The sequence below is a fragment of the Ochotona princeps genome, chromosome 24 (genome assembly GCF_030435755.1).
Source record: "Ochotona princeps isolate mOchPri1 chromosome 24, mOchPri1.hap1, whole genome shotgun sequence".
Classification (NCBI taxonomy): Eukaryota; Metazoa; Chordata; class Mammalia; order Lagomorpha; family Ochotonidae; genus Ochotona; species Ochotona princeps.
The window spans coordinates 2,968,908-2,981,045 of record NC_080855.1 but is presented as its reverse complement, the minus strand read 5'-3'; the positions used below and the strand labels follow the sequence as shown (position 1 = coordinate 2,981,045).

Sequence of the window (12,138 nt, the reverse complement as noted above, 5' to 3'; positions counted from 1 at the left end):
TCATATCAATCCGGAGTCCCAATGTGTCCTTATTCCAAGGGTTCTGGCCAAGTGGTTTGGATAGTTTTGAAGGCTGCCGATTTCACCAATCCAAGGATGATGCCACCCTGCCAATGAGCTCCTGCCTCTTAACTTTGGCTGTTGCAGGCACTTGGGGAGTGAATCAGTGGATTGAAGATCTCTGTCATTCTATTTCAAGTGGTTGAAAATAAGCAGATGGTAAATTATTGGTGACACAACAATGAAGTAAAATAGCATCTGAGAGATGTAAGGATAAAGGCAGACAGAGAAGGAGGCAGTCAGGCAAATTATTACTTGCTTACTGCTGAGTAATAAAGCACTTTAAAACCAAGAGGCATAAAGTTGTAAGCTTTTACTAGCGGTCACGAGCATATGGGTTCGCTAAACATTCTCATCACATCTGGGTGCAGAGATGCAGCTCTCTTGGTCTCACACGTGGTCAGTGGCTGGTTGCTCTAGCTAGGTGTCCCCTCACCTCGCAGGCCAGCTCTGGCCTGGGTAATGGTGCCAGCAGAGCTCAAAAAAAGCAAAAGCACTGAGGACCTTGAGGCTTAGGCTGCAGCTAGCGCCACCATCATCCTGTGTTCATCACATTCTACTGGCCCAAGCAAGTTCACGGCCAAGACCAAATTCAAGGAACAGAAAATCAACTGTCTCTTAATGATTGGAGGTGAGGAAACTGTGAAGTTGTATTGCAAGATGCATGAAAATAGGGAGAGGCAGAAAGATGGGACCATTTTTGCAATTAACCTGCCACAAAGAAAAGGTTAAATACAAATTGAAATTGCTGATGGAGCTGGCGTGATAAGCTAATCCTTGGCCTACTGTGCCAGGATTCCATACAGGCACCACTTCAAGACCATTCTGGTCCACTTCTGATTCAACTCCCTGCTTGTGACCTGGGAAAGTAGTGGAGGATAGCCCAAGGTCTTGGGGCCCTGCACCCTTGTGGGAGACCTGGAAGCAGTTCTAGCCGTTGCGGCCAGTTAGGGAGTGAACCAATGGATGGAAGGTTTTTCTCTGTCTGTTCCTTTCTGAAAGTCTGACTTTCCAATACAAATCTTTTCAAAAAAATGATTTGAAAGGCATAACAGATATATAAGAAATACAATGTGATCGATCTCCCATCCATTGGTGCACTATCCAGCTGGCCATAACATCCAAGGCAGGACAGGGCTAGACTGAAGCCAGGCGGTTCATCTGGGTAGTACCTATGATAACTCCATAAAAACAGTCTTAGCTAGTAAGTCTGACTCTGAGCTTGCAAATCCCTCTCCACCTCTTGGGCCTGGTCTGAGTAACAGAGATGAACTTTCTGAATGCAACAGGTATTGCGTGTGTAGCTCTCTGGTTGCATGAGCACCCCTTCCTACCTGCATCACAGGCACCTGGAGACAATTTGGGGCTCAACCCAAGACATGGACCCCTAGGCTCTGCACAATCAGATCTGTACATCTAGATAGGGAAGGTGTATGTTGGAAGGACGTCAGTCTTTTTTTTTTTAAAAAAAGATTTATTCATTTTATTACAGCCAGATATACAGAGAGGAAGATCTTCCGTCTGATGATTCACTCCCCAAGTGAGCCGCAATGGGCCGGTACGCGCCAAACCGAAGCCGGGAACCTGGAACCTCTTCTGGGTCTTCCACGCGGGTGCAGTGTCCCAGTGCATTGGGCCGTCCTCAACTGCTTTCCCAGGCCACAAGCAGGGAGCTGGATGGGAAGTGGAGCTGCTGGGATTAGAACCGGCGCCCATATGGGATCCCGGGGCTTTCAAGGCGAGGACTTTAGCCGCTAGGCCACGCCGCAGGGCCCCCGGTCTTTCTTCTTAAAGTCAAACACTCAAGTGGCTGGCCAGGAATAGGCCAGATTGTCACATCAGCCCCCTAAGTGAGGAGTTTTTGTAGACAAGCAGATAGCAAATCTTTTCAGCATAGCAGGCTGGGTCCCCGTTGACAGAGTCCTGTCATTGCAGTATGAAATGTTATGAACCGCATAGCTGTACGCCTATGAATTTTTTTTAAGATTTTTATTGGAAAGTCAGATATAAAGAGAGACGAGAAAGAGAGGAAGATCTTTCATCTGCTGATTTACTCCCCATACAGCCGCAATGGCTGGAACTGAGCTGATCCAAAGCCAGGAGCCAGGAGCTTCTTTTGGTCTCCCACGCGGATGCAGGGTCCCAAGGCTTTGGGCCGTCCTTGACTGCCTTCCCAGGCCACAAGCAGGGAGCTGGATGGGAAGCAGGGCTGCGGGATTAGAACCGGTGCCCGTATGGGATCCTGGTGCGTACAAGGTGAGAACTTTAGCCACTAGGCTACTGTGCTGAGCCCTCCTATCAATCTTCACAAAATGGGCAATGGGCTGTTTTTGGTCCCAGGCCACAGTTCCCTGACTGGCTGCCTTGACCAGCGGCATCGGCATCAGAAGAGCTCAGGCTCTACCCTGAATCAGTCTCCCGGGGGTGGACCCAGCTACCTGTGATCCAAAAGCCCTTTAGGGGTATAGATCCACACTCAAGCTTGCGAACTCAACTACTAAAAACAAATTAAAAAAAAAAAAAAAAAAAACCCATACCCTCAAACTTTCCAAGAAAGTTAAGCAAAATTTTTGAGTTTCTAGAGAGAATCACCTTAAAACTTTCTAGAATGCCAGGAGATGAATGGCCAGAGGTAAGAAAGTCTATGTATAGGTAGCACTTTTTCACAGGTATGGGGAACCAGAGAGGTCATACTTCCTCCAGCTCGCTGTGTTTAGCTCTCAAGTTCTTACTCCAAGAACCATAGAGGTCATCATGGAGGCAGATGCTCCTGGGAGAGGAATTCCCCATGGTGTTCAGACAAACAGTTCAAGTTCTCACAGAGCAGGGTAACGTGCTAAACCTTTTATTAATGTGGAATTTTAAAAGCTTTGTATCACTGAGGCGCTAAGACATAGGAGAGCTGCTTCATAAACATGTTGTCCCTGAGGGTGAGAAGTTGGGGTGTTCTGCCATCATCTTATGAAGAACGCTCAGCATTTGTCCTGGATTGATAAAATGCTGTCTTTGTCTTCTTCCTTCAGGGGGAAACAGACACAGTTACAACCTCCAGGCTCCAGAAGGCTCTTACTGCAAATGTGACCCCCTGAACACTGTCTATGGATCCGAATTTGCTGGAGGGACTAAAACAGGGGAGCATTTAAGTACTTCTTTGGGTGGACTCTAAACGTGGTTGCATGTGTGGTGAAACAGGTGTAATAACTTCCTGTCTTCTCAGTTGACAGTTCAGTGGCATGGTCACCACCATCCCTCCCCAGAGGTTCCTCTCATAAAACAAACTCAGACTGGTGCTGTGGTATTGCAAGTTAGGCTGCCGCTTGCAATGCTGGCATCTCACACTGGGTATTATTTCAAGTGCCGGCTGCCCTACTTCTGATCTAGCTGAATGCTCACGGCCTAGGAAAGCAATGGAGGACAGCCCGAGTGATTGGGCCCCACATAACCCCTGTGAAGCCTATAACCCAGATGAAGTTCCTAGCTTCTAGGCTTTGGCCTGACCCAGCCTAGGCTATTGTGGCCATTTGGGAAGTGAATCAGCAAACATGAAAGATCTTTCTCCAACTCCTTCAAATATTTTAAGATTGAATTTTTTAAAATTTGAAATGAAGAGTTACAGAGAGAAGAAGAGATGACCTTGCATCTGCTAATTCACTCCCAAATGGGCCAGAGTTAGTCCTCCTATCCACAACTGGGAGCCAGGAGCTTCTTCCAGGTCTCCCACATGCGTACAGTGGACCAAGGACTTGCACCATCCTCCACTGCTTTCCCAGGCAGGGAGCTGGATCAGAAGTGGAGCAGTTGGGATGTGAACTGGTGCCCGTATGGTATGCCAAGCATCACAGGTGGAGGCTCAGCCTACACCACCATGGCACTGGCCCCATCAAATAAATACCTAAAAAAGAAAAACCCAAAGAAGCCTGAAACCCTGCTCCCCATCAGACACTAACGCTCCCATCCCCTCCTACTTAGGCCTGGCAATCACTGCTCTATCTGCAGATTTGAATATGTATAACATATTGGCAATAGAAGAGTCTTCAAAAAGTTTATGGAAAATGCACATAATGTAAGAAAAACTATGCATGCACTTCAAGTTTTATATGAAAGCAAACATCTTTTCATTCTATGTTTTCAAGAACTTTGGAAGTACTCTTGAAAAACGGAATCATGCACTATTTGTTCTTTGGTCATTTTTTGGAACAATCTTAACTTATTAAAATCTTATTTTTATTTTGTTTGAAAGGCTGACACACAGAGGAAAGAGATTGGTTTTATCTATTAGTTTACTACAATCACCAAGACTTTGACCAAGCTGAAATTGGGAGCCCAGAGCTCAATTTGTATCCTTCTTATATGTACCAAGGACCCCCATACTTAAGCTATCACCTGCTGTTTCCCAGGGCATTATCAGGAAGCTGGAAGAGGAGTACAGGATCGAGGACTCAAGCCAATTCAAGTGGTGACAGCCACTGTGCCGCAATGCCCATCCCTTCTCTGGCTGATTTTTCGGCACAGTTTTGCTACACATAGAACACTATCCTTACAGCAAGTGGGGATATAATGGACCTAGCTGTCCCAATGTTTTTAACTCGAGGTTTTAGGTGAACCCCAGGGATCTCACTCTCTTTACGGAACTGTCTCCTATTGGTCAGATTTTCACAGGAATCATTGGCCTAGAAGATACTCATCACCATTTCAGTCTTCTCTGCTTTGAGAACATCCTTAGTCCCAAATAGCTCAGCTGCTTCCAATCAGCAGTAACCCCAGCTTGGTCATATTGATGCAACTGCCCTGGATTTGGCTGATTTCACTTTGAGCCTACCAGAAGTGCCGCTCCCTTGGCTAACCCCTCATCCTGTGTTCATCTGATCCCTTAAGGACTCTGAGATCACTTTCTCCTACGAGAAGTGTCTCTTATAAACGTTGAGTCAAAACCCCAAGGAGATATCACTAAGATGACTGCTAACAACAAAATCAGAAAATAAATGGGTATTGTTAGTTTCTTGAAGGAATTAGAACAGTAGAACACTATGTACTGTTGGTAGCAATGTAAAACTGAAAGCAGCATGGTGCCTATTCCACAAGTAAGATTAGGGGCCAGCGCTGTGGCACATGAGGCTAATGATCCACCCTACAGCAGGCACCCCAACAGGCACCAGCTCTAGTCCCGGCTGCTCCAAATCCAATCCAGCTCTCTGCTTACAGCCTGGGAAGGCAGCGGCAGATGGTCTAAGTCCTTGGGACCCTGCATCCCAGCTTTGCATCAGCTCAGCTCTGGCCATTGCAGCCATCTGGGTAGTGAACTAGCAGATGGAAGATCTCTGGCTCTCCTCTTTGTAAATCAGTCTTTCAAAGAAAAATAAATAAATCTTTAAAAAATTAAAAAGAGAATCACCACAGGATACATCAATGCTGCTTCTGGGTATGTTCTAGAAAGGGCTGGGATTCTACTAGATATTTGCACACTCATCTTCATAGCAGCATTGTTCCCAATAGCCACCTGGAAGCATGGAAGGATGGATGCCTGTGGTTTATAGTCCTATGCTCAAGGCACTAGTGTTCAACCTTAAAAGGGTATGAAGTTCTGGCATATAACAAGATGGATGAACCCCGAAAACCTTTTGTTAAGAAAAGCAAGTTACTCACCAAATGACAAACGTAGTATGACTTAACTGCATCAGGTTCATATAGAAGTAAGTCTGGGGAGGCAGGTGCTGGTGCTGCGACAGCTCATAATGCCAACATCCCATATCAGAGCCCCATTTTCAGTCCCAGCTTCTCTGCTTCTAACCCAGGTTCCTGCCTATGCCACTGGGAAGGTGGCAGATGATGGCCCAAGGACTTAGGCCCCTGTAACCCAAGTGGGAGACCCAAATGGAATTCCTGCCTCCTGGCTTTAGCCGACGTTGCCCTCTGTCCTATTTGTTGCAGCCATTTGGGAAATGAACAATCAATCTCTGTCTGTTGCTCTGCCTAATGATGGCTACACCAATGGCTGGGAGGACAGTGTGAATGCCCTTCACATCACTGGACTACATATTTGAAAAAATGATTCGAATACCACGAAAAAGTTTTCAAAATGTCTAGTGCCATCTGACTTATTCCTGCACCTACAGAAAGCCTTGAAGACTTCTGAGAAGTTAATTCCAACCTTGTACTTTGGAAACAAGCTAAAATGCTGTGAGTGGCAAATTGGTCACAAGTTGGTGGTGCTTTGCTGCCTGCACTCTCGGGGCAGACTAGCCTTGCAGTCAAGTCTCAGCGACGTTGGCCACACCAGCGGTCAACACCTGGCTTTGGCTTCTCACGCCAACTTCCTGCCCATGTGGCCCCCGGGGAGGCAGCAGTGTTGGTTCAAGCAATCGGGTTTCTGCTGCCCTTGTGGGAGACCGAGTCAGTCCCAGCCACTGTGGGCGTTTGTGGAGCGAACCAGTGGATGGGAGCACTCTGTATCACGCTCTCTGCCGCTCAATTAAAAAAGCAAAACAAGTTAACTTATGTCCTCTCCTTCCCCGCATCCTCCCGAAACAAGCTAGCAAAGCAAAGTGAAGCTGCTGTGGGATTCAGATGGCTGGGAAGTCACTACTCAAAGGCGGTGCAGCCAGCACAACAGGGAAGCATTTAGTGAAGCTCAGGGGGTGTGATGGGGCAGCCTGCCTGTCCGCGGCCTCACTGGGAGATGTCCCAGCACAGAGGCACCCTCCTGTGCTCTGCAGTCACTGACCTCGCCAAAGTGCTTCTCGATGAGGCTCAGGGCGGTCTGCGCGATCTGCTGATTCACGTGCAGCTGCAAGGTCTCAATTCTTTCAATCCCGCCAAGCCCTTCTATCAGAAAGTATAGTCTGTCCTTCTCACGCAGCTTCTCTGCTTCCTGGGGGTCACAGGAGAGAACAAAGCAGCCTGGGCAGGGGCCCTCGGCCAGCAGAACCTCTGCTGGTTCTCCTGGCCCAGGGGATGGGGGCAACTGAAGCAGAGTCACGCTCCCAGACGGGCTGCAGATTGTAAGATCTTCCTCCCACTTTAGGTATTTATGAAATCTATATGTACAAATGCACATAGATTTATGCCAGCCATATGTAAATACATATACATATTTACTGTCATCTGTATAAACATATGATCTTATTTTCATTGTACAAAATATAGTATTTGTACACTATCATAAAGGTTGGGCTTGGGGCCAAATATCCTTCTTTCTGTAAATATGTCACTAGAAGGCATCTCCTGTGTCATAGAAATGGCTTCAAACCCAGTTTGGAAGCATGTCCAGCTACTGCCCTGTAAAGACAGGTGTTCTGGCCCTCAACTCTCTGGCCAAGCCTTATAAGATCAGACAGAAGCAGCCACACTGTTGTGGCATGGAATGAAGTCCAGGGGAGATTCAGTGCTAGCTGCTGGCCACGGATTCCCTCTACTGTTTGCATGGAGATGACAGACAAGACACACAGAACAGAGGTTCAGAAGTGAGTCCAGAGTGAAGATCTCATTACTCAGATTTCTGGGGAGCAACAAGTTCACGATCACCACTATCAGAGGTGGGAGTCTTTGAAGAGGCACAGGACAAGCAAGCAAGGTACTACGGATTCTTACTGAAGAGACTTGGCTGGGGGAGAAACAGCAAGGACAAAGCTGAAACAATCCGAGGGGAAATTTGGGGGAAGTGGGGAGAGGAAAAAAGCATTTTGGCGTCCTATCCCAAGGCATTCTTATTTTGTGAGCTGTGACTCTAGAAGAACCACCTCCCCTGCCCAAAAAAAATACTATGGATGAAATAAAGCATGATTTAAGCCACATGGTTCACCTGATAGGAGCTTTCTTTGCACACTTAGGCCTCGGTGCCCTCCAGTTCTAGATGCAGGTCCCACATGAGCTATTGGTTTGGAGTTGAGGGAAGAGGCAGGAACTGAATGCCTAGGTCAATATTCCAGGTAGACAATTGGAAACTAGGGGATGACCCAGGAGAGCAAGAATGCTGGAGGGGGATTTCAGACCTGAACAGAGCAGTCAGTAGACCAGAAGGTGTTTCCTGGTTGCCCCCGCCCCCAGCAACTAGCCGTCTGTCTGAAGCTTTTTGAAGCCCCACCTGGGTCTTCCTCACCTGCTGTCCCAAGTGCCTCTGCCCATTGGTCCAGCAGATGTGACTGGCCCAGTCTTGCCCAAGACAAAATCTTCAGCAAACAAAGTGACAGTCCACAGTGTAGAGGATGCTTTTCATGAACATGTTACATCCAGTTCTGACAACCATCTGCCAGGTCTCCACCCTTTCTTGGGATCTGCTCACAAAGCCTACTACTGGGTTGCATTATCTACCCAGTCTCGCCTTGGGTCACTTCTTTCCATGGCAGTTATATGAGAAGGAAGCTCCGACTGTCTTTTCTGAGGAGTTCCTGCTGTTTTTGGAGTTTCTCAACTGGCTTAGTTGCATATGAATATAGCCAGCCACCAAGATGGCCTCTCATGGCCCCCAGTTCTGCTATTCATCCCCTTTCATACATCCCCACCGTGCTGAAGAGGGCCCTGTAGAGCCTACAGGATATTGTTGAAATGACAGTGGGCCCTTCAAGGTGAGGTCATGAAGAACACTGCCGCGTTCACTTGACTTCCTTTTAATGAACCCATGGGAAGCCATGATGCACAGACACCTGAGAGAGAGATCCACCTGCTACTTTGGATACTGATGCCCCAGCTGCTCTCAGGCCTTCCAACAGCAGCAGTCCTGGCCAACATCTTGACAACTTCACCTGAGACCCTGAGCCAGACCCATGCATTTTCACGACAGGGACAACTGGGACACTCAATATTCATCACCACTGAGAGTAGTGTGCCACACCAGCCTAGAACTACTCCAGATAGTACGTAAATATCAGTTTAGTGTTCCTTTATTTCAGAACTGGCACTTTTGCAGAACTCTAGTTGGGTGCTTTGTGGTCTGATGCCCTGGCCACAAAGCTGAATGAAGGAGTTTCACCATGATTCTTTGGGATGCCCCTTGGCCAACTTCCTGCTGCTTCCCCCAGCATATCCTGTAATTTAGACATCTGAGCCTCGTGGGTCACTGACTTCTGCTCTACTTCCAGCTGTCAGTTGGCTCCTCTTCCTCACTCAGCAGATCCTATGTGACCTGGCCCTGGCTGCCTTCATCCTCACCTCCCACTACTTTCCACTCCTGTTCTCTTGCACTGGCCACACAGCCTTCTTCACTCTTTTGTGGAAGTGCTCCCAGACACCCAAGACTTGCTTCTCCTATAACCTTGCTCAGATGTTCCTCCTTGTAGATGCTTCCCTTGACTCCTGCATATGAGAGCTGCACCTACTTCCCACCCTGAAATTTGAGGGACACCCCTTATCTGACATTATTTGTAACTTTTCCCCTGACATATCTGTCCCCCACTCCAGTAATACCCAGACCCCAACACAGTAAAGACTATGCATCGTATTCAGAGCATCCATGGCAACTGCCCGAGGCAGCAGCACAGCTCTTCCAGTGCCAGAACAACTCCACCTGGCTCATAAACACCTAGGCATAAAGATACTCATTTGATCAAAAAAGGTAAAGGCCCTTCTTTCAGGTGCCCCTGTGTGCTAGCCACAGGACAGTTGGATGAAGAGGATGGGAGGGAGGGGATTAGGGAAGAAAGACAATCCTATCTGGGTTTTAAGAAGCAAAAGTCACACGTTTTAATCAAATTAGACACTGCCATTTACAAACCCACCTGTTCAGATCAGCTCACCTGGAGGAAGTAAGAGATGACATCAAGGATGATGAGGACAATCTTAGGATCTGGAGCGGTGAGCAGATTCACCAGGGGCTCCAAGACCCCCGAGTAGACCAGCTGGAACAACTGGCTCACAGTGGCCCCCATTGTGAAGTTGGCCACCGTCCAGACTGCCTCCTTCTGGACTTGAAACTCCCCCTGTAGGAAGGAAACATTCACATTCACAGTTCCTCAATGGAGCAGTGCCGTCCTGGATTACTCTCCTGACGGGCAGGTGGCAACTAGGAATGGCTGTGCAATTTACTTTTAAATTTGCAAAGAACTCTGGCTTCCAGCCCTCAATGACACATGGCATCTCTGAGGAGCTAAGCAGCAGCTGGACAGATTCAGATGAGGTCTCTGAGAAAAGTTCTAAAGTCAAGTTGGACCCCTCACACTGCTCAGGCTGTAGGGCAAACAGCATGCAGTAACCCCATCTGTGTAGACTAGACTTGTGCCTGCATTCCTCATCTTCCCCACCCAATTAGACTTTGTGCAAGAAGCTGTGCAGCTGGGTGCAGACACGTGACCTAGGAGACTGAGCAAGATCGGCAGGGACACAGAAAGACCACGAGAACATCCCACATGAATTCCTTTGCTCTCAGAAAAAAATGCTTGGCCCAAGGACATTAGAGTCATTTATTCTGGATTCTTTTATCATTGGGCATAACTTATTCCCATTTTAAGACTGGGGAAAATTGTGACTTCAGAGTGAAGCAAAGACAGAAAACGAAATAAATAATTCATAGAACCAAGCAGATTGCAGTTCATAAGACGGTTTGAAATGGAAAGACTCCTTGGTACATTACTATCTATTTCTTATTAAACCATGTTACATACTCAGGAGAAACAAGGTTATGAAACGTTCAGTAGACTGGAGGATGCTGGGATGTGGACTATGCTGGGCCTTGCCTCTCGCTAGGATTCTCCTACCTGACATGCACCTGGGAACCTGCTATCCAGCTTCAAAACAGGAGCACAGCTTTCCCCTGCTGCTGGGGCAGACACCACCTGTCTCCCCACCCTTCAGTTGAAGAAACCTGACTACAGGTAGTTTAAACTCAGCTCCTTCAATGAAAGGCAGTATAAGGGGTTGGCATGGTAATGCAACATGTTAAGTCCCTGCCTGCTCTTTGCCCAGCTACTTCACTTCCCATCCAACTCCCTGCTAACATGCTTGGTAAAGCAGCAGACAATGGCCCCAAGTGCTTGGGCCTCTGTTATCCACGTGTGAAACCTTGGGAGCGTTCCAGGCTTGCAGCTTGGGCCTGGCCCACCTTGGCCATAGGGGCCATTTGGAGAGTGGACCAGCAAATGGAAGATCTGTCTCTATCCTTTCCCCTATATCTTTGCCTTTCAGTTATTTTTCCCCCTTAACGGACACAAAAAGGACAGTGATTTCTCTAGAGGAAAGGAAGTGGGAATCAAGTGCAAGAGGGAAGCTATTTCTACCTTTTATATTTGAATATTCTATTCATTTCATTTGTACACTGCAAGGACCACATATTTTACTGTATGACACCACCATAGTCTAATTCACTTTTTCTCCCAAAACCAAAACTTCGCTCGTGCAGGTAGTGGGGCAGATCCCCCTCCCTGAGGTAAACCAGTATCCGCAAGTTCAATATTTTCTCAGGTGTTTGAGCCATGGTGTCACCTTTCGTTGGTCAGAGTTGCCTGGCCTTCCACCTCTCCAATGTGTTTTTCAGAATGGATTGTCCCACCTTATCTCCCAGATAAAGCTAAGAACTTACCGTTTCATGACTTTGCTGGATCTCAGTTAATTTGTTCCCTGACCATGTGCCTGAATTTCAACACAAGGCCATGGAAGGGAGTCGTGCTGTGGATGCTGAGTGTGCCACTTACATTTTTCAGCAGAGCCACCAAGAGAGGCAGCAAGTCATACACAATCAGCAGCTGGATTTGCTGTTGAGATCCTGCAGCCACATTGCTTAGGACCCAGGCCGCCTCCTTCTGGATGGAGGTTTTGGGGTGCCTCAGGAGGTGGGGCAGCACCTTCAGCAGACCTGCGTCGATGGCCATCTGGGTCTGGTGTTCAGTTCCTGTGACAATGTTCCCCACCGTGCGGAGAGAAGGAATCTGGAAGAACAAGGCAAATTCATCACAGTGGAAGGCAACAGTGACACCAGGTCCTGTGCCCTCCTAAAGGTTCTTGGGCAGCGTGTGGACAATGACCTGTCCATGATCCTTTGTTGATTTATTGTTCCTCACATGGTTTCAGGATGCTTGCCAGCTTTCTGATGGTTCTTGCTCAAGCGGGATGGAGGTTGAAATATATAGTCTCAGAGAGCTGCGTTTGAGCTTG

General features: G+C 47.7%; 1 protein-coding gene across 1 annotated transcript in view; it reads right to left on the bottom strand.

The window, feature by feature from the left end:
* Positions 1-3,006: 3,006 nt before the first annotated feature.
* The window catches only part of KPNA7 (karyopherin subunit alpha 7), a 28,748-nt gene continuing 19,616 nt past the window's right edge, over positions 3,007-12,138 (bottom strand). Inside the window, exons 7-10 of the mRNA XM_058681177.1 lie at positions 11,679-11,912; positions 9,789-9,971; positions 6,782-6,928; positions 3,007-3,077 (exon numbers count right to left, since the gene is read on the bottom strand). Of these exons, the coding sequence (XP_058537160.1) occupies positions 3,033-3,077; positions 6,782-6,928; positions 9,789-9,971; positions 11,679-11,912 (609 nt within the window). The 3' untranslated portion in view covers positions 3,007-3,032. The remainder of the gene's footprint in view (positions 3,078-6,781; positions 6,929-9,788; positions 9,972-11,678; positions 11,913-12,138) is intronic.